The 23,094-nt window shown below is 40.1% G+C and overlaps 2 protein-coding genes across 8 annotated transcripts; both read right to left on the bottom strand.

Moving 5' to 3' along the window:
- Window positions 1-6: 6 nt before the first annotated feature.
- Window positions 7-15,368, bottom strand: LOC136260939 (protein FAM13A-like). 7 transcript variants are annotated; one of them, XM_066054855.1, is made up of 29 exons: window positions 15,099-15,350; window positions 13,928-14,159; window positions 13,795-13,872; window positions 13,560-13,624; window positions 13,355-13,418; window positions 13,253-13,295; window positions 11,716-11,801; window positions 11,607-11,664; window positions 10,918-11,008; window positions 10,662-10,778; window positions 10,523-10,609; window positions 10,296-10,489; window positions 10,201-10,248; window positions 10,088-10,144; window positions 9,682-9,881; window positions 9,588-9,636; window positions 9,324-9,466; window positions 7,821-7,939; window positions 7,555-7,767; window positions 6,100-6,985; window positions 5,870-6,055; window positions 5,506-5,738; window positions 5,306-5,455; window positions 5,162-5,259; window positions 3,788-3,889; window positions 3,685-3,742; window positions 2,804-3,364; window positions 2,502-2,686; window positions 1,630-2,274 (listed from the first exon to the last, which is right to left on the bottom strand). In XM_066054855.1, exons 1-27 carry the CDS (start codon window positions 15,144-15,146, stop codon window positions 3,296-3,298), a joined length of 3,774 nt encoding a protein of 1,257 aa, XP_065910927.1. In that variant the 5' UTR covers window positions 15,147-15,350; the 3' UTR covers window positions 1,630-2,274; window positions 2,502-2,686; window positions 2,804-3,295. The 7 variants fall into 7 exon arrangements, with proteins under 7 accessions (XP_065910930.1, XP_065910927.1, XP_065910926.1 ...); XM_066054854.1 differs by having other exon boundaries at window positions 9,588-9,621; window positions 10,296-10,609; XM_066054852.1 differs by having other exon boundaries at window positions 1,630-1,907; window positions 10,296-10,609.
- A 123-nt stretch (window positions 15,369-15,491) lies between these two features.
- LOC136260944 (bone morphogenetic protein receptor type-1A-like) lies at window positions 15,492-22,810 on the bottom strand. The gene is made up of 7 exons (XM_066054863.1): window positions 22,652-22,810; window positions 20,161-20,380; window positions 19,891-20,117; window positions 18,565-18,841; window positions 18,163-18,372; window positions 17,421-17,557; window positions 15,492-15,856 (listed from the first exon to the last, which is right to left on the bottom strand). The coding sequence occupies exons 2-7, from the start codon at window positions 20,351-20,353 to the stop codon at window positions 15,623-15,625; spliced, it is 1,278 nt and encodes a 425-aa protein (XP_065910935.1). The 5' UTR covers window positions 20,354-20,380; window positions 22,652-22,810; the 3' UTR covers window positions 15,492-15,622.
- Between the last annotated feature and the right edge of the window lie 284 nt (window positions 22,811-23,094).

Raw genomic sequence — 23,094 nt, forward strand, 5'->3', positions numbered from 1 at the left:
TGGGAGCCTGTAATGCACACTCTAATTGCTGCACAACATCAGGACACACCCATTACACACCCCCATTATCAATCCCGATGACTCAAACAAGTCAAAACCTTTTACTACTGGTTTGTGTTTCTTATGATGCTTCAGTTTATTGTTAACTTCTTCTGATTGTTCTACTCCATCTATTTCATCAACTACAGGAGATAGAATATGTGATGTGTTACCTCACATAATAACACATACGTAATACACACACAAACACACTAAACACGAATGCACACACCACAGCCTATCCCATAATTAAGAAGTGTAGTTGTTGTATCCAGTAAACCTTCATATTGGTAAACTAGGCAGGAAACTGAAAGTTTACAGAAACAATATGAAGATCAATATACTCTAATAGAACAACCACTTTGAACCATATTTAGGAGGGTTTACTGGGGTTCAGGAAGCCCCTTCTGAAATTTTAACTGGAACACCAGACTATCATACTTCAAACACACACATAACAAATGGGAACAGAAACTTATGTTGATTCCTCAAAAGAGTATGTATTGAAAAGAACAACATAGCGTACCCTAATAGAATGTTCATAACAGAACACAATCAAATCTGGAAACCACCTTGGAAATATCCTGGATACGCCCGTTCTTCAGGCCTATACTAAAAGGTTTGGACTACATGACACTATGCTAATTTCACTTTCCCGATAAACATTTGTAGTAAACTGTGTCCTATCAAAATAATATGCTATTCTGAGGAATCCAGCAGCTAATGGATTTGCTAATGGAGGTGCTAAGTTGATGACTCTCTCTTAAGTGCCTTGTAGCATTTATGGGCTTCTGGGTTCCACAATTGCAGTTTTACAAAGTATATACAGGTGGTCAATAAAGGAGCTTACTAAAGCCTCACCCCCACATAACAGCAAGATGATGACGTATGGATAGCGCAAGTAAAGGAAGCTCAACTACGTCGACAAAAGCCAATCCCTTATAGTTTGTACATGGAGAACTAAATAGTCTGGAAGAAGTCTGTCCCCCTAACCTGTATAATTAACCTGTTTATCCTGTTATTGTTGTAGCTGAATGATGATGATGATGATGATGGATCACATGATGTGCTGAGCTCATCGTGGGGACATAGCCCTACCCACATTACCAAAACCACCACTACTAGCCCTGCCCATGTTTCCAAAACCAGCACTTCTAGCAAAAGCAATACTAATGAGAGAAATATTTATGACTGGATAACTTCCTCCTATCCTGGTGGATCACCGCCTCCACTCAATAGATCACATGACAGTGATCCTGATCTAGGTAATGGACACTTTGTCAGAGAGGTCGGAATTCAGTGACAATCATCAGTAGATGGGGGAGGAGGAAGACATCACTCAGTCCACCAAGGTGGGTGAGCCAATCAGATTAGTATATCCAACAGGGAGGAGGAGTTACCACATACACCATCACCATGGTCACAATGTAGCAAGTAAGAACATCCACTTGTTAGTATAGAACATTGTTATTATCTGTATATGGAAACAGCTCTCCAATCAGTCCCAATTCTTCACCAGTACAGGGAACATCACAAGTGATGTCACAGTGAGTGTGTGTGTGTGTGTGTGTGTGTGTGTGTGTGTGTGTGTGTGTGTGTGTGTGTGTGTGTGTGTGTGTGTGTGTGTGTGTGTGTGTGTGTGTGTGTGTGTGTGTGTGTGTGTGTGTGTGTGTGTGTGTGTGTGTGTGTGTGTGTGTGTGTGTGTGTGTGTGTGTGTGTGTGATGTTTTGTTAATGTTAAACCACACAGAATTTATATTTTCTGGCCCTACCAACCAACTCTTTACAATTGACTAGTCTAATTAAAAGCCCTTGAGGAAAGAGTTACACACTCCTTGTTTCTGTAGGCCAGGTAACCCAGCATCACACCTGCAACAACAATTGTCATCAACGACTACCTATCCATAGTGCAAACTGTTAGACATGTGGTACTCTAATAGAGCAGACAGTGATAGTAATGCAAACAACACAAACACTTCAGTACGAAAAACTTTAATTAACTTTTACCACCTTAGAGTAAGCAGTGAAAATCACTGAGTTGTGGAAACTTTGCATTGTAGTTCACTAAGCAAACTATTGTCATGGAAACAATGTGATCTCACATGACTGGTACTGTGAGCACAGAAGACACTAAGAGCATTATTTTCCTATACTACCAACACACTAGTACCATTATTTACTCTTGCTAGTACCCAGTTAAACAATTGTACATCATTGTGATTGGTTTGGTTAGAACCTGTAAGAACAAGTAATACTGACCACACTACAGGATGAAACTATGTACAGGGTCAAAGCTGCCAAATTGCACAGTACCTCATTATCAATGAGCCACTGACTGATCACAACCCTAATACAATTACCCTTATACCACATACATACAAACTACTCTAATATAACACACACCACACACACACACACTATCCAATATACACCTTAATACAACACGCACACATACACACACACCTGAAGATGTTCGGTCCAAATACAACAGACAGTGACACTGGACTCATCTTGTTCTTCTCTGGTGAGCAACATCCAATAAGGACACCCCACCATACAATAAATACAATTCCTTCATGTTTGGCACACACAAGATGAGATAGCGTAACAAGTGATAGTGGTGGAGTGGCACCTGTTTCACTAAATTCCTACAGGATAGGATAGATATTGTTTTGTAATTATTGTTGTAATCAACAATTGATGTGTCACATGCTATCCATGACTTGAAAAGTGTCCCTATGTATAAGTCTGTACATTTTCCTCACTCAGTTCCTCCAAGGCGGCTAAGTGATCACGATTATCATTCAACGCTGAATCCCAGCTCTCCAACACGTTTACCATCAGTGGCGCTAAACTGGATATCGAGTCAGCTCCAAACTGTCCAACTACTTTCTGAAATTCCTCATAGATGGCTTGTGCTAGGGCTGATACTCGTTCGGACACCAACGAAGTGTCCTCTTCGCCCACTCCAGAGGTAAAATCAACACTCTCAGTTGACATTGTTATTCTACACTATTGTAACCTCCTACTAGCTATCACCGTCTGTGTCTCCTTGAGATATCAGCCATTACACACCTTAACTATCCCGTACTTCAGTGAAATCTATAAAATTTCACTGAAATATATTTGTATTTATTTTGACACTTATAATTTATATTTGATAAGCGCCATGGTGGCTTGCATTACATATAAATTCATTTCACAATTATAGACACAATATATTAAGTGATCTGGTTACCGTATAATTATATATACAATCACACAGTGATGTTAGAGTCCTTCTTTGTTAGTATAGTCTGCAACAACTTGATGTGTGCTTTAATCCTCTGTAAACATACAGACAGTGTGTTACAGGTCATTAATAACAAGAGCATGGCTATTATGGTAATCAAGCATCTCAGATATTAATATGTTGCCTTAAAGGATGCTTAACATTCCAGCTGTAATGACCCAATGGATAAGAGAGCAAGCAAAAGGTAGTAACTAGATGTGTGAGTGCATGCATGTGTGTGTGCAGTGTACATGTGTGCGTCGTTTGCAATGCTGTTCCTGAATAAGTTCATAAGGAAATGTAACTATGAATTTACCACTTTTCAACCACATTGCTACCTAGCTATGCCACAGACTATTAAGATCCCCTACTCACCTTATAAGCAGTATAATGTTGTTGTAATGGTTGTCTATCCTCTTTCTCCATCACTGCCCTGCATATCACATCTAACAGGTACCTATACTAGCTACTGACTCACCTGCCATGTTCCTGTAAGAAGTCTTCCTCACACTTGCGGATTAACTGTTTCAAGTTGTGCTTCTCTGCTAAAGCATTGTCCAACTTCTCCTTAACTTGTTTACTGCAATATTACATAAAGCAAACAGTCACTATATAGTAGCTCTCTATGCTGGCTTCCCCATAGGAACACACACACACACACACACACACACACACACACACACACACACACACACACACACACACACACACACACACACACACACACACACACACACACACACACACACACACACACACACACACACACACACACACACACACACACACACACACACACACACACACACGCACACACAATTTCAAATATTTCACTATGAACATCTGTCATTGCAGAATTCAATTGGTTACCAAGAGATGCACTGAACACAGCTGTAGAATCATGTAGTGTAAATTACACTATACAGTGAAACCTGTTAATCAGGACATTTAAAAATGAGGACACCTGTGTGATCTGAACACTTGGTAATGGTCCCAAAGTATCCCTTAGTATGTTAACTGACCTGGACACCTCAACAATCATGACACTTTTGCATGGTCCCATTAGTACACAGATTTCACTGTACACTTCTACATGGCCATTGTACAGACTGTCATGTGTACTGCGTTTCAAGGGATACAATATTTACAGAAGAAAAAGACATAATAGTGTTTTAGAGGGTCACCCATTCTCCACACAAATTGTCCTAATACCATAGACAATGAGCTTTGAAAAATTTGGCAGGCCAAAATATTGAGATAATTCCCCAACTTTTAACAACCAATTTGCTATTGTATATTGTTCAACACAGTAATTTTGCTACATGATGATTCACAAAGCATACACAAAGGATTTAGTATCAATATATAGACAACCATGCAAGCTATGAAATTCATGTACGTCAAAAATTTGCACATAATTGTGTAACTGTCTTTGGTAAGGGTATGGAGGGAAGGGAAAGAGCTCTTGTTGCTTACAAAATTAAAGTCTAGGAACACGTAGGGATGAATTAGGCCAAATTATGGAACCATTTGAGTTTCAAAACTGGCTAAACTGAAATTTTCAGCACAGGTCTTTATTCAACACCCCACAACCAAATATAGCCATCCCCAGGTTGGCCAGTGCTCCATTAAGGCCCCCAGACCACTCATACAGCTCACCATTGGGCTTGGGAAAAGCAGCCAGCAAAAGCAGACCACTCATAAAGCCTGGCGATTTTGACAGTAAAATTTGATAGTGTATTCATGTTTGTGTTCTTGGTGAAAATCAAACCTGTTGTCATGGGTGGTAAGAATGGTATTGCAGATAGTCACATATATGTTATTATTGATAAAGATCGTGACCATCACTTACTAAGATTCAACAGATGACACACTCTCCCTAGTATGGGGTGGTGAGACAGTTGTGCCACACGACACATTAGGGGGTAACTGTGACACATCACTCGCATCCTAGTGAACCATATAACATTTCCTTTCTCCGTAGTAATCAACTAACCTGTGCTGTTAGCATGGATACAGTAGTCAGGGCAAGCTCCGCCCCTTGAGACTTGCTCCTGGTGGAGCCTCTTCTACCACCCAGCAGCTTCTTCAGCTGTCTGTAGTAGTCGTAGATCGGTCGCATCATTTCCTTACCTTCTTCTGTTTCCTATAAGATAACAATAGACCAGTATACTGTGGCCACATCTGCACACTTACTGGACGTCCATGCTCATTCTCAAATTCTATCAGAGTCTTCTGGACTGATAGCTTCTCTTCTCGTAATTGTTCCAAGCTCATGTGATCCAGACTGTCGGGTCTACCAGCCTTTCTCCTGTTATCTGCTAATAACTTCTGACACTTCTCCAGGGCTGTGCATAGGTCCATGTGTCCAACTGTGAGTCCATCTGTGTGTCTGTCTGTGTGTTCATCTCTATGTATGTCTGGCTCTCCTATTGTGTATTATAGTAGTGTGTACATCTGTGCACTGTATATTAGTGTAATACGTCATATATCTGACTCTGTATTGTATGTATACATCTCAGCATGCTGACACCCCCACCCGTACAGTACACAGCCTCACCTTTAGTGATCAGTTTAGCTGGAGCTGTCTTGCTAAGCATTTCACTGGATGATTGTAGTTGATGTTTGATAGTGAAATATTCCCTCATTAATGGTCTGATGGGATCTTTATCAGCACCAGATGGTTTATTACCACCATGCTGTGCCATGTAGTCTGCTTCAAACCTTCTCACTTCATTCTTGAGCTCTGTATGGAAGAATGATCACATGCAGCACCATGGATAATCTCACCTTTGAGTCTTCTCTGCTGGTCATCAAGTGATGTGCTGTGGGTGGGGCTGGCATCATGTGATTTTCTGTGGGTGGGGCTGCCCACATCATGTGATCTGCTGCGGATGGAGCTGCTGGCATCATGTGGTCTGTTGTGAGTGGGGCTGCCTACATCATGTAACCTGGTGTGGGTAGAGCTGGCCACATCATGTGATCTGTTGTGGGTGGAGCTTCCAGTATTATGTGGTCCATTGTTGTGAGTACGGCTGTCCACATCATGTAATCCAGTGTGGGTGGGGCTGGCCACATCATGCAATCTCCTGTGGGTGGGGCTACCTGCTGCAGCAGTAGCAGTCAATGACAAATGATCAGAGCCTATGGTTTTGGAATAGATAACACTGGAGGTTTTGGTATGGAGTTCACCAACGGATTTGAAAGTATCGCTAGGTTTGGTTCGTTTGTCACTGGATTTGGCTTTGGCTTGAAGATTATTGCTGGATTTAGGTTGGATATTTTTGCTGGATTTGGTCGGGAGTTTGTCACTGGATTTGGCTTGAAAATTATCACTGGATTTAGTTTCGTCACTGGATTTTGCTTGAAGAGTATTACTAGATTGGGTATGGAGACTGTCACTGGATTTGGATTGGAGATTATCACTGGATTTGGTTTGGAGATTATTGGATTGCACATTATCACTGGATATAGTTTGTAGTGTAGCATCAGTCTTGGAATGTAGGGTAACACTCAGTACATTGTGGCCAAGCTGAGTGGCTGGAATATTATTCAATTCATCACTACTACTTAACAATGTGTGCTTCTTATCTGGTACAGAATTAGTGTCAACACCATGCCCCCTCCGGCCAGGTGATCTCCTATTAGCTGGTGGGCGTGGCCTCCCCAGAGTGGGCTACAAATAGAGATCATACACATCAACAGTTGTTTATTGATTACTATATAGCCACTAGGGACCTACAAGTGGTGAAAGCTTGTACAACAAAGAGCAAGAATCATATTGAATGGAAATAGGTAGTGACTTGACCCTCAGACAACTTACAATCTTGGCAAGTCTCTAAGGAGCTAGCCTAGCATCCAGCATTCACCCCATGTTAAACAGCATAACTTTTCATACATTACAAACATTAACTACTCAGTGAGGGGTCAAGGATTTTTAAAAGGGGGAGAGGTGAGGTAATGCACCTAGAAGATGGCACTTTAGGCTATATACATTTAGTTTATAGTAACAGTAAATTTAATGCTTTTAATTGTGAAATAAAGCCAGGACAATTATTCTCCTAAACTGTAGCTTACAGTAGTTACTTTACTGCCCTTTTCATGGGAGTTGAAAGGTTAAAATAATATAGTAGCTTTTACTACTGTTGTAAATATAAAAGGGGAGTTAACCGAAACTATCTAGATCTACTACTGCTATCCCACTAGGGGCACACAAGAATGCCTGAATATTGGTGGGAGCCTTACATGAGACAATGTCTCTATACTCTTCACCACATCCAGATCATCTGATGCCACAGGTAGTGGCTGCAGTGATGACTTCACCATTTTAACATCATACAATCCTGTGGACTGGGATAAAGTGTCTTCCTCGTCATGTGACTCCGATGATGTCATCACAAAATGGTGGTGTTCCTGGCTGTTTGGCATCACCACAGTGGGCTTGGCCATGATGGGAGCCTATAATGCACACTCTAATTGTTGCACAACATCAGGACACACCCATTACACACCCCCATTATCAATCCTGATGATTCAAACAAGTCAAAACCTTTTACTACTGGTTTGTGTTTCTTATGATGCTTCAGTTTATTGGTGACTTCTGATTGTTCTACTCCATCTATTTCATCAACTACAGGAGATAGAATATGTGACTGGTGTGTGACGTGTTAGCTCACATAATAATAACACATACGTAATACACACACACACACATATCCAGAGAACCTTCATATTGAAAACTATGGCAGGAAACTGAAAGTTTACAGAAACAATATGTAGATCAACATACTCTAATAGAACAACCACTTTGAACCATATTTAGGAGGGTTTACTGGGGTTCAGGAAGCCCCTTCTGAAATTTTAACGGAACACCAGACTAACATACTTCAAAAACACACACATAACAAATGGAAATAGTATAGCTAGAAAACTTACATTGATTCCTCAAAAGGGTATTATGTATTGAAAAGATCAACATACTTTAACAGAGCAGTCAAAACTACCCTAATAAAACGTTCATAATGGAACACGATCAAATCTGGAAACCACCTTGGAAATATCCTGGATACGCCCATTCTTCTATTACATGTGGGCCTATACAAAAAGGTTTGGATTATGTGACACTATGCCAAGTTCACTTTCCTGATAAACATTTGTATTAAACTGTGTCCTACCAAAATAATATGCCATTTTGAGGAATATGCAGCTGTTAATGGATTTGCTAATGGAGGTGCTAAAGAACCAAGTTGATGACTCTCTCTACTTCCAGTATTTGCTCAAGCACTTTCCATGAACATCTCTGCCAGTAAACATTGTCAAGTGACTTTAAAGCACGTATAATCATGTCTGCACAGGTCAAACAAAACAGGTACCTTTCTACACACCACCATCATTCATTAACACCCCATCGACACGATGTTATTGCTAACTTTGTTGTTTACCCTCCTCTATCAATGCTTTCCACCATTTATTTTTTGTCAATTCGATATTTATGTGGAATTCGATCCCTTTCGATGTGTTGACAACTTCTGTTAATCATTTTTAAGCTAAAACTGAAACGTTTTTTGTTTTTAAATTCTAATTAATTTTCTGTAACTTTAATCTTATTGTTTGCGTGTGTGTAGCTGTTTGTTTGGTATAGTTGTATGTTGTGTGCAATTTTTGTGGGGAAGCACCCTGTACAGGCTTATGCCTTTTGTGTGACCCCTGTCATTGACGAAAATTGATAATAAATAAATAAATAAAACTTCGTTGATTACTAGCGTAGGAACCACACCCTCTTTCAACTTGAGGTTTTGTGTCCTCTGCACCCTTTTAGCTGCTGCTGCTGCTGCTGCTGCTGCTGCTGCTGCTGCTGCTGCTGCTGCTGCTGCTGCTGCTGCTGCTGCTGCTGCTGCTGCTGCTGCTGCTGCTGCTGCTGCTGCTGCTGCTGCTGCTGCTGCTGCTGCTGCTGCTGCTGCTGCTGCTGTTGCTGCTGCTGCTGCTGCTTTACCGGTATGGTACACATTACGCACCAGATGAGTGACCAGTAGCCACTTTGAACTGTTCAGAGAATAAAGCCCCACTCTCTCTGTTGATTTTCTTCTTCTCCTTCTCTTCCTTTGATGAACCTCGTCTCAATATCACCGGATGAGTTTTACTACTGTCAGTAGTGTCCCTAACACAGCCACACAACAACAGATAATTCACAAGATGTATGACAAACCTTTACATGTGTCATATGCAATATTGTCATGTGCAACAACCAAACATACAACACGGTACTACACTGTACCAACCCTCCATGTGATGTCACTGATGATGTCATGTCTCCTGTAGAAACACCCTCTGTCATCACCATGGTAACAGCTGCAAGATAACACTATTGCTAACCTTTGGTGTTCTTGTCATCAGTTGCTGTGTTGGTGTTTGTGACATCATTAGCTGTGCTACCCCCACCCCTAGTCCCTGGGGTATTCCTTCGTCGCTGTCGAGCTAATGACACTGGTTTGGCAGGCGTACTAGTTCCATGTGATCCAGATGGGCCAAACAGCAACTCTCGAACTGTTTGTTGTATCACTGTGGACAGGAACCTGTGGGGTGTGTGGTCATAACACCAGTAATACAGTAAAGCCAGGTTACTGTTTCCTGACCATCACAAAAATCTTGTGTCCAAAATGATGAAGGGTTTTAATTAGACTAGTCAATTGTAAAAGAGTTGGTAGGGCCAGAAAAATATAAATTCTGTGTGACTTTAACATTAACAAAACATCACACACACACACACGCACACACTCACTGTGACATCACTTGTGATGTTCCCTGTACTGGTGAAGAATTGGGACTGATTGGGGAGCTGTTTCCATACACAGATAATAACAATGTTCTATACTAACAAGTGGATGTTCTTACTTGCTACATTGTGACCATGGTGATGGTGTACGTGGTAACTCCTCCTCCCTGTTGGATATACTAATCTGATTGGCTAATACATCAGCCACACCCACCTTGGAGGACTGAGTGATGTCTTCCTCCTCACCCCATCTATCGATGATCGACGTCGAATACCGACCTCTCTGACAAAGCGTCCATTACCTAGATCAGGATCACTGTCATGTGATCTATTGAGTGGAGACTGTGATCCACCAGGATAGGAGGCAGTCACCCAGTCATCAACGTTTCTCTCATTAGTGCTGCTTTTGCTAGAAGTGCTGGTTTTGGTAATATGGGCAGGGCTAGTAGTGCTGCTTTTGGTAATGTGGGTAGGGCTATGTCCCCATGATGAGCTCAGCACATCATGTGATCTATCATCATCATCGAGCTACAACAATAACAGGATAAACGGGTTAATTATACAGGTTATGGGGACACACTTCTTCCAGACTATTTAAGTTCTCCATGTACACACTATAAGGGACAGGCTTTTGTGGCTTTTGTCGACGTTGTTGAGCTTCTTCCTTTACTTGTGCTATCCATACCTCATCATCTTGCTGTTATGTGGGGGGTCATGGTGACATAACACAATAAGGTATCACATGGCATCATAAGTGATCACATCAGTGACATCACACACAACACACACGCACATGTATGCATATGCACACGCACGCACACACATCCACAACACACCATGAACACTTGGTCACACTTCATGATCATTTTACTAAGGAAAGAGTTACACACTCCTTGTTTCTGTAGGCCAGCCAGCCCAGCATCACACCTGCAGCAACAATTGCCATCAACAACTACCCACAATGCAAACAGACTTGTGATGATCACACATTACAATACTCTAATAGGGGGTAATGCAAACAACACAAACAGTTCAGTACAAATAAATACAAACTACTCTAATATGACACATATTGATTTTTACCTCCTTAGAGTAAGCAGTGAATCACTGAGTTATGAGAACTGTGCATTGTAGGTCACTAAGCCAACTATAATGTCATGGAAATAATGTGACCCAATGTGATCTCACATGACTACTACTGTAACCACAAGACACTATAAGAACATTATTTTCCCTACTACCAACACACTAGAACCACAGTTAAACAATCGCGCATCATTGTGATTGAGATGGTCTGGTCAGAACCTGTAAGAACTAATGCTGACCACAATACAGGATGAAACTACAGGGTCAAAGCTACCAAACCACACAGTACCTCAGTATCATTGAAGAATTCTGGAAGCCACATATCCTAAACACGAGTGACTGATTGATACAATTACTACACAACAAACTACTCTAATATATAACACACACACATACACACACACACAAACAAACACACTACCCTCCTAATACAACACACCTGAAGATGTTTGGTCCAAACACAATAGACAGTGACACTGGACTCATCTTGTTCTCCTCTGGTGGGCAACATCCAATAAGGACACCCCACCATACAACAATCATAATACCTTCATGTTTGGCCACACACACGAGATGACGTACTAGATAGCGTAACAAGTGATAGTGGTGGAGTGGCAGCTGTTTCACTAAACTCCTACAGGATAAATATTGTCTTGCAATTATTGTTATAATCAACAATAGATGTATTTCATAATAAGGAATTTTAAACCTTTGCCCCTAGCAGCCTGAATTTTACATTATTTTTAGGTGTGAATGTCAAAAGTAATGTCCCCAATTTTTAAAAGGACAGCATATATAGGTCATCAGATATGACATTTTAAAGTTTGCAGTTTTCCATGGGAGGAAGTAACAGTTGCCCCTTCTGGGCAATCACATAGATAATGTATGGGAAAACCCCAAATTTCAAAATGTCATATCTCATGATCTATATATGGTACTTAAAATTTGGAAAGATTAATTGTGAGATTCACACCTACAAATAATGTTAAGAAATGGCATTAATCGAATTTGTTGTTTTCTCGCACATTATTTATGTGATTGCCCAGAAGGGGCAGCTGTTGCCCCCTCTCATAGACATTGTATGGAAAAATGACAAACATTAAAATGTTATATCTCATGACCTATATCCCATGACATATTACCTATAAAAATAAAGCAACTATAATAATATTACAATACTACTTTGTGTCCACGGCCTTAAGCTGTCGTTTGCAAGTACCACATTATCATGTGACACAATTGCGTTGTTGGACAATGTGTAAATCTTGGTTATAATTGTATTTAAGAGAAAGTAAGCTTCATTCGAGGTGGGCTTTGTTAAATCGTTGTGGCTAGGCGTTACTCAGTGGAATAATAACGAGAATAGTATACTTGTAGTATAACATTACTTTATATTTGATTCGTTATAGTAACTTCATTACTTAGGTAATGTGTTACATTTGTAAGTAAAGTAACTTGAGTTATATTACTAGCTTTTATAGCATATTTCGTTATATTACTTTGTTATCACAAAAAAAAGTAATAATATTACGTAACTTACATAAGCTATGCATTACTCCCCAACAATGCGCACACACACACACACACACACACACTACACACTACACACATTAGGGGATGAGCAAATGTTTAATCACTCATTATTTATTTTGGTTGATTCTTATGAGTTGTTAACAAACATTCACAATGTTTGATACACACTCAATTAGTTTGGTAAACACATGAACTACCACTGCTACTTGTGTGTGTTAGCTGACAATAGAGGTCTACAGTCACGATAAACACTGATGATGTTACATCTGCTACTTATGCTATTTATCCTACAGGATGGGAAAGTCAATTCACAGCCAGTTACAATATGCATACACACATATTAGTCCTGTGAGGCCTGAAAGTGAGAAAAGCTAAAGCTTGAAGGAGTCAGAATGTGACATTAAAACACTGTTAAAGGTAGTGACTTAATCTTCAGTAACACACAGTCTAGGTAGGTACAAGCCAAAGGAGTCACAACAGCCGGGAACACAATAGGGAGACACAGTCTGCTATTCATAACAGGAATAAATGCACTGATAGTGTCTAGCTCACCTGATCTTCTCATAGTACTGTTGACCAGTGTAACTCTTAACATCTACAGAAGGAGGGGAGGGGTGGTGTGGGTGGAGCATGTTGTGTAGCACATGTATGTACCTTCATGAAGTTGTACAAACTGACTGGCCACACTCTCTGTAATCAGTGGAACAGGCATATCCCGCTGAAATGAGATGTAACAAGGTGGCTATACCACACAGTATGCACTATACTGCACACAACACTACACACTACACAAACATGCTGTACAACACACACACACACATATACAAGCACACACTGCACTGCACCACTACACACTTACCAAGAATAACTTCAATAGTCCTCCTATAGCAGCAACATCAACATCACAAAAGTCAGCATCACCAACTATAGAAAAGGAATGAGGTAAACAAGTCTACCGTATAGTGACATACAGTAGTTAGATGACACTAAGGATAGTAGTGACACTAAGGATAGTAATGACACTAAGGATAGTAGTGACACTAAGGATAGTAGTGACACTAAGGATAGTAGTAACACACAGATAGAATACTAACCCTTATCAAATGATGCCTTTAACTTCTCAATCGTTCTAGCATTGCCATTGACCCTATACAATCCTTCCTGGTCTAAACCTGCAGCCATAAATGACAATTACACTATGCCACTAGGGAGAGGAGGACACTGTACCACATTGCTCAATGTGTTCAATAATCTTCTCCACTATAAATGGGACCTCTTTCGTTGTTTGTTTTACAAGTAGTTCTAGTGATATGCCCCACACACGTCCAACTGGTGACGTCAGTGGTGACTCATTAGAACTAGTGATACTGCCAGAGCTGGAGTGCCTACGACGTCCCAATGGGCTGTGAGCTAGCATGTTTCTCATACGTGACAAATGAGAGTTGCTCTTGATTGGCTCCTAATGATAACACATAATGCGGCTAACAATAGGATCCGTGATTATAGCTTGTCATTAAATACCACACTGTGTACAAGTGGAGCTATGAAACTTCACCAGTTAAACCAAATATTTTGCTTTATAAATTCACACATGTACAAACACAAATACACATCAAAATTATTCATTAATCATTACCCCACTAGAAGACTACAACAGGTTGTGGGTCAGCAGGTAATTTTATTATCAGTTGTTATCTTGCATAACTAGTTAATGCACAGTTCTTTAACAGTGATATCACAGGCTTCAGTAATTGGTTTTGACCTGATGAACTGTACCAGTTATTCAGTTCAGTTAGCCAGCAGTTGTTTATACAGTAATTCTGACCAGCTTAACGGCTTTATGTACACAAGTACTGAGTTGCGTGCCTATCACAGTATATCAATTATATACCCATAAACAAATAAAGGACTATTTTGTACATAGTAGTATACTATTTTGTTGTATATACACAGCCACGTAACTTCAAAACTGTGTGGAGCAAAACCACACTGTTTGGTGCTTAAATAATAATTCTTACTGACTTCATAATATAGCTATGGCCTGACATACAGAATTATTATTATTATAATTGTAGAACTCATGCCCCATATACCACTGCCTACACCTACTATTAAACTACACATACACAAATAGCCAGTCTGGCGTACACATGAATAACTTACACTGGAGTGTCTACATCTACCAAACATTCCAAATGACGCCCACTAAGCAACCACTTTATTACGTGTCAAACTATCGTACATACACAAACACGAACACAGACTACTAGCAATAGTTATGATACGTTCACTGTCCCCCGGCCATTAGCGACGTGTTGCTAGTTAAAATATAAGGGGCACGCCCCCTACTCCGTACCGACTCCTTCCGAACATACCTTGGTTAGGCGCGTACACTTACCATCACTTTATCGAGTCCTGATGAGCCGCACAGCAGCGGCGATAACATTTCTAACTGTAGGGTGAACCTGATACGAGATAAACATTTACGGGAACATATTTAAGGTGTGACGATATTTGAGGAATTGTTGAAATAGCCGAACTAACCAAAACTCGGGGGAGTATATATAGCTGCCTGGTACGCTCGCTGGTACGTCCTCGGCGAGGTCCTCGCAGTGTATAGATCCTCCCCTATCTCTAGCTAGAAGTTAAACCTAATTTAATTTATAAAAGACAAAAAGCAGCTAAACTTACAGAGCCTACACAGACCTACAAAAACACCGCATGGACCGCCAGCATGCACACAACAAAACTCCCGGACAGGGGCCTTAAGATCGCTAAGGTCAACCACAAATAGCAATTGGCGAGCAGTTTTAATACTTTGAAAATTATTAACAATGACTGAAAATTTCGATTCATGTTAATGTTTGTCATACAAACAAACTGCTAAAAATAGATTAAAATCATTATACTGGCATTTGATAATCATTGAGAGGTCTCTAGCACAGTTGGTAGTGTAGTAGTCTCTATGGTGTAGTCACTGATGCTACAGCAACTACTGCAAGTGTCATTCGATGTCTTCCTCTTAGTAGCCACGCCCACTACTCCTCCTGCAAGTTCCATCAACTGTTCATACACTTCAATACTGTGTGTGGGTATGTCTGGAGGTGTGGTCAATTGCCAACAATTCATCATCAGCTGGAGGTAGCCATCAAGAACCTACAATGAGCAGATTGAAAGTGCTAGAATTGTGGCGACTTGTGTCACTATTGATAAAATCAAGTTACTAGTAACTACCAGTGCCTAGCACTAGTAGCCATATATCATCAACTTGTCTACTATGACTAGGTGCAAAGACATACAGGCTTGCATGTTCCAGAAGGTCAGTCAAGCACAAGGCAGGGGGTTTCAGGAAGCCCCTTTGGATTTTACACAGTACCTGAAACATTAAGAAATTGAAACTTCAGGTTAAAACGTTTCCAGAATCTAACATGGAACAGGACACATTTTAAATCACATGCTAGCAACACTTGTAGCATTGTTCTGAATTATGATTAATCAAGTTGGTGAAAAGATCAAGATACTCTAATAAAGCAGTCAGGCAATCTAATATAACAGTCACTTAGCTGTAGTGGAAACTCCTTTTCAAAATTTCTGTGTACACCCCTGCAACGGATAACAAGTTGGTAGATACACCATGAACAAAACCTCCATTAGCTAATACCATTACTTTGTATCATTCCTCTCCCTTGAATCTTTAAATCAACAGTATTCACTGGTCAGGATAAAATGTGCTTTGGCGGTAAGCAGTTACACATGACCATTAAAGAGCAGGTAACAGCAAATCAACAATCCAAAAGTTGATTATGATTTTTTCTGCACAACAGATATGCAAACCTCTATAAGGTGCCAGTTACTAATTTTTCTTTCAAGCATTGTCATTATTATCAAACCTATATACTCTTGGGCACACACACATATACACACGCACACACACACACACACACACACGGCCAAAGGAAACTGTCACTATACTAAATAAATGCCCCCTTGAAGGGTTCGCAGCGAGAAAAATTTCACCTACAAGGTTTACAGAATTTGAACAGAGAACATGATTACAGGAAAGACTTGTAGCAGCTGCAAAACTGTTGTCAACACTAACTTTTAATCACTTAGTATACATATATAGCTATAGACAGAAATTTAGGCCAATACACACACTTTGCAGACAGAACGTTATACAGCAAATCAAATCTCCATGGCTTTGTATACAGCTAACAGCTAGCCCAGCTGCTAAAACAGTGTGTGAACCCAGTGTGGCTAACAGTTTTGGTTTTTGTTTTTTTCAAAATTCATCCACAACTATTCATATACATCAGTGTAAATAATAATCTGTTTGAAGTGAAAAATAATTGGTGCAATTTGAAAAAGGAAGTGATATTAAGCTGTTGATCATGCAAGTTTAAGGTTTAGTTACATCATACCAGTGGCTAGGACTGAAGCTGATAACACCCAATGCCCAGGGATAGCTAGTTAATAGCCCTCCTATATTATACGGATACATCTGTAACACTCTGGGTTTCTTGTAATTTTGCTGTAGTAGCTACAACTTCTAATTCGCCTTAGCAACAACTCCCCATTATTTAAAAGAGGGAAGGACTATTCCATGCACATGCACATGACATCACTCGCATTATGTACATATATACATACATATGCGCAATATAATACAATAAATAGTGTTCTTATTGTTAAATATCACACATCAGTGCACTAAACCTACCAAGCTGTGACTGTACAGACGGTGAGACACTTCAGGCCTGTAATGTTGGTGACACACTAGAGTAATGAGATCATGTCTTGTGGGGTGAGGTGAACACAATTTGGCCATGTAAGGAACTTCATATTCTTCAAACGTTCCTACAAGTGATAAACCAACACCATAACTTGACATGACTACATCACACACACACACGCACGCACGCACACACGCACACACACACACACACACACACACACACATACACACACACAACACACACACACACACATACTATATCATAGGTAGTGAAAATGGGGGAGGGATTGAAAGTGAACTTTTCTGGTAATGTTTGTAACAAAAGATTGAGATACTTTAATAGAGCAGTCAATAGAGCAGTCAATAGAGCAGTCAACCACTCTAATAGAACAGTTACATTTTTAAAACTGTAAGTAGCTACCATAACCCATATAGCAACACAGTGAAAGTAGTCGAATACTATCTCAGAGCTTCTAGTAGCATTCCCCCGGACCCCTCACAATGGCATCCATGTGTGTCATATGCTTCAAACTCCAGTCTGTTAGGATGTTAAGATGTTGACCCCCTCACTATTTGGCCTGCTTCACTGCCCCTACACTACATGCATACATGCAAAATTGCACACACACACGCACGCACGCACGCACACACGCACACACACACACACACACACACACACATACACACACACATTACACTATACTACATAACAACTGGTTATAATTACCATTGAGGGAACATCTCTTACTCAACTGCCACATCAGCAAACCCAGAGCATACACATCAGACTCAACATAACACATAATATCCAACTTGTTATCCACCTGGACTAGCACTTGAGGTGATAGGCAGTAATACTGACAGTAGGGGAGTGTCAAGTGTACACTGCTCACTGAACTAGCTATGGCCAACTCTAAATTCCATATCAAACACTTCCCTGTAGTGTAATAGATATGTGCTGATATAATATCAAGAGGATTCTTGGAAATATGTGCCCCAGCATGATAATGGTGTTTACAAGGTTTCCAGCCCATTTTTGTAAGATGACACAAGAGGTTATTAACAAAACACAAGCTAAACTATTATAAAGTATCCAAGCCATTAAGTGTGATGGTACAATAGTCCTCACCTTCACAACTCACTAAGACATTATCACTGGTTAATTGACAATGAGCAATGATTGGTTTAGTGTATGATCCTTTAGTTAGTTCAGAGTGAAGGTGGACTAATCCTCTACACACATCAGTAATATAACCCAACATTTGCTGTACTGTGAGTGAGTTCTCCTGTAAGTGTTCACTGAGTGTCTCCGGCTGACAGTACTGTAAGAGGATGCACCCCACCACACCCCCTGCTGTACCAGCTGCTAAGAATGTTACAAGATTATCATGTCTGAGAAGTGGCACCTAAAACATAGTGACAAGGTAATGGTAGCTAACAGCAGAGGCATAGCCAGAACCTGGGCGACCTGGGCCCAGGCCCGAGTATCAATAATTTTACACTATAATAAACATCATACTTTAATAGAACAGTCACTCTAATATAGCAGTCACTCTAATATAGTAGCTGAGATAAACTGTTAAAATTAGTCTCACATTCAATTTCACAGGGTATAATGTTTAAAGTTTTCCTAGATGATATGCAGTAAGCAGAACGGCAAATTGAGATACCCTATTTACAGCAGTCATCCTAATAATCACACTCAGATTCAATTCAGAGGATCTAGTTTCAAAACTTTCCTGGGGAAGCATGCCCCCAGGTTTTCACACACTAAGATATGTCTTTCCTATGCTGAGTTGCTATAAATATAGCCGGGCCATGGCATTACCACTAGTCTGGCTACACCCCTTACTTACAGTATCAACATGTCATACACAGTAGCTTGTCAGTAGACACATCTATATACATCCACACCAAAAGACTGAGAATTTACACCATAAGATAGAAGCTACAGCCAACACTGGAGTACCAGCTAACATTCTATCTGTCAATATTAATATCTTGATAGCTACAGACGTGGATCTAAGATGGGTGCTAAGATAGGGAGACATGGCTACAATGTGTGAGGCGCACTCAGCATATAGAGTATACTTTATCTAGGGGGTCTGGGGGCAAGAAAATTTAGTCTACACTGAGATTGAATTTAGTAATAGTTTTGACTGAATGTAATAAACATATGCAATTAAAGCCACTTAAACTAAGTGAAATCAATATTTTCTATAGCTAACTGGCAGTGGTATAATACTAGCTGGCATATAAAGGGCATAAATGCAGCCAGTATAGTTTGAGTTCAAAGTTGAAGCTCAATGGAGATTGATCAAGTAAGGGCGTAGTCCCGGGGATGCACTTTAGCACCCCATGCACCCCCCTAAGTCCACCCTCGAGCTATGTACCACAAAAAAATAGCTGTCACTTTCAAATTTATGGTAGCCATTGCAAACAACTGTATACTCACCTGATAGATGAAAGTCTCATTCTTCCAGAGAGGCTCATGACTTGTGTATAGTTTAACGAGGAGTTGCTCTTCCCTCCATCTACCCAAATGTAGCTTGTAAAATGTACCGCAACCAATTTGCTTCAGAATTTCTGTACGACTAATTAGTGATTGTTGTATCAGTAGGGGCAATCCAGTGGTGATTCCCCTGGCTTCAGACGACCTTATTAGACTTAACAATGTTTCACCTAAATAATATGACCAACTAATTTATTTAATACAGTCACTAACCATAAGTTATTATAGCCTCAGGGCATGCCTCATCATTGAACATGTTAATGCTCATTGCATCAGCCCCTCCCACCCTCCTCTTGCAGCAGTTCCAGTGGTAGACACAATAGGTAGCTAGTAACAATGTCACTAATAATGTAACCAATGGTACTGTGATGATCACTGCTAGCTGAATATTTTGTGATGACATCATAGTTATTGTGTTATGATACACTGTGCACTGTAACAAAACATTTGATATAAACTACCAGTAGCATGATAAATAGTTAGTTGTATGGTAATGGTAACAAGGAGTGTAATATGTAACAGTACACAGTATCCTCTGGCACCAGCTTAGTCATTTTTTACTAGGATTTCCCCCTTTCAGAGGTAAACATGGGATCAAACTCTTTGTCCTTGTTTTAATATTGTGAGAAAAGTTGTATGACAAAGGTGAGCGATGACATGACATAAGGTGACCAGTAACAAAGGTAAGTGATAGATCAGATAAGTGAAACCATAGGATAGTTAGACAATGCTGATCAACAGTGCAACAGTACTACAGTAGTGATGGCAAAGGTGACCAGTGCTAGCAAACACGTTCCATGTACAGCAGGGAAGGAAAGGGGTGGGAGGAGAAATGAGATTATAGCAAACATTTTTCAGTTTGCATTGTGACTGTGCACAAAGTTTTCCTGCTACGTATATATAAAAAATTTACTAACCACATGTGCAGTTACATAGTACAGTTTGATAAATTAGTTGTTACATTTTAATGTATACTGAGCTGCTATGTGTGTTAAGACAATTTGTAGGTATGTGATACTTTAATTAGCAAGAACTTTCACCTTGACAGTATGCATATAAAATTTCAAGTTACTCGTGGCATTTCAAAGTGTCTCACAGAATACACATATTTCAACAGATTTATGTGCCAAGCCTCCCTAGTGCCTATTAGCATAGACAGACAAGAGGCTTACAAGTATGGCTCCAGAGAGCTGGGCAAGTCCAATGATTATAATGTAGTGTTTGAATTATAAGAACTACACACATGGGTTGGTATAAACAGTGGACCCGGGTACAGAGGACCCAGGGAGCGAGACCCAAATTTTCTTGGATTTTATTTACTTCACACGAATGTTTATACATATACTAGAATCCCTCTGCAAGTCACAGTGACCAAGGCTATAGACCACATTTCTCCTCCGAGGTGCCTCACACAATGCCTAAGTCATTAAAAACTATATGAGGGGGTTACAAGTGTCTACCCTGAAAAGGGTCTGGACTGCTTAGCATGTGCTACTCATCTTCACACCTCATGGGGAATTCAATTAAGTCTAACAATACTTTGCCTTTGTGAGCCACATGAAGCAAGAAGTCTTTTTGTTGAGCTGATTGTGTGCTGTGGTGAGTGTGGCTGCAATCGCTTCACTGAAACTATAGCTACTACCCTGGAAGATTGTTTACACGAAGTTTCTGAACTTTGTAACTAGAGCATGAGTGTCCAGCAAACTGTCACTGAATTCAGACCTTTTACAGAGGTGCTTATTGATTTAGGCATCATGTGAGGTGCTGTGATGGTATAAAAAATACTCTAGTCCTCCTGGGTCCCGGTGGCTCTACTATTTATACCAACCCTATGCACATTACATGTAGCTAATTGCTGAATTGCACAAAACACAATCGTGATACATAACAATAATGTCAGACTGATTTACTAGGTAACAAGCAAGTGCTTCTTATCACTAAGGTGCATTGTTATGGAGACAAAACTACTGGGCAGTTGTGTAGTCATAACAGTGTGTGGTATGTTAATGAAGAGTCACTCTGTCTATCCTTATCCATATGATCACTATGATTAAGATGTTATTTCATATTATGCCAATAACACCCACATCCCTAATAAACACACACCAGGCTCTCAAAAGACACATAAGTGGTTATAGTTGTGTAGCCACAAACCCTCAGTGAGGCATGTACGTAAAATGGAGGGCACGTACTATAAACCTTTTTTAAACGTATTAACTGACCCTAATGTTTTCATAAACATTTGTCAAGGTAATAGCTACACCCTACAAAACTACAGAAGTATCAAGTGGGGTAGAATCACGGAAACACTGGATTCGGTATTGGCTCAGTGGTACTAATCAATAAGCACCAAACAGGATCTCCAACTGGTTAAGTGGAGCAAGCCATGCAAATACACTTGCTACCATCCCCTCATTTTAACAATTCAACTGGGGAATCATGGCTACAGTTAATATCATACCACTAGTCTCAGAGCTAATTAGGCATTCTTGTATATTTTAATGTTTATTTATAACACAAAATAATAAACAACAACTAAATCTTGATACATCAACAAATTAAGTTTGTAAAATGGAAAAGCTGTTAGATAGCCTAGCTGCAAAGATAGCAGTAAGAAACAAGTCCGAGAAGCCATAAAACTACACTCCACAGTTTATATAACACTCACTAAACAAACCATCACCATGACAACATATCTACTCACCAAACATCAGAGCAAACAGCACACACACATCAGCTTGACTGCCTCACAACTGAATTGTACTCACCGGCCCATATCACTTTATATCCCGTTATCCACACATGGCTTCACTAATTCCAGGCTGACTGGCGGCTTACAATTAGTGTAACTTGATAGACCACATTATTGTAGTTCAATAAGCTAATTAGTGCTGTAACTGCATAACTGGCATGGAACCATAGTAACCAATAAACCAATAAATCATTGTGACTATCTGTGCTGCATTACTGACAGTAACCACAGTGATCAGCCTTGCATACAGTCTGACTGTATATATGTATATACTCCATAATCACCAGCCATCACATTATACCAAAGAAACAGTGGCACTACACTTGCAGCCATGACATGGCTAGCTAATGTAGTGCGACAGTACTGTGATGACTTACAGATAATGTAGTGGATGC

This window comes from Dysidea avara, chromosome 7 (genome assembly GCF_963678975.1).
Source record: "Dysidea avara chromosome 7, odDysAvar1.4, whole genome shotgun sequence".
NCBI lineage: Eukaryota > Metazoa > Porifera > Demospongiae > Dictyoceratida > Dysideidae > Dysidea > Dysidea avara.

What these genes read in the sequence shown, in the direction of transcription:
- LOC136260939 (XM_066054852.1), bottom strand. Translation starts at nt 15,146, where the DNA reads ATGTTATCGCCGCTGCTGTGCGGCTCATCAGGACTCGATAAAGTGATG. An exon ending in AGTGTGACCAAGTGTTCATG is followed by an intron (nt 10,779 to 10,917) that starts GTGTGTTGTGGA and finishes CCCACATAACAG; the next exon opens with CAAGATGATGAGGTATGGAT. An exon ending in GTGTCATCTGTTGAATCTTA is followed by an intron (nt 3,890 to 5,161) that starts GTAAGTGATGGT and finishes GTAATATTGCAG; the next exon opens with TAAACAAGTTAAGGAGAAGT.
- LOC136260944 (XM_066054863.1), bottom strand. Translation starts at nt 20,353, where the DNA reads ATGATGTCATCACAAAATATTCAGCTAGCAGTGATCATCACAGTACCA. An exon ending in TGAGGCTATAATAACTTATG is followed by an intron (nt 20,118 to 20,160) that starts GTTAGTGACTGT and finishes CATATTATTTAG; the next exon opens with GTGAAACATTGTTAAGTCTA. An exon ending in TAAGAGATGTTCCCTCAATG is followed by an intron (nt 17,558 to 18,162) that starts GTAATTATAACC and finishes TATCACTTGTAG; the next exon opens with GAACGTTTGAAGAATATGAA.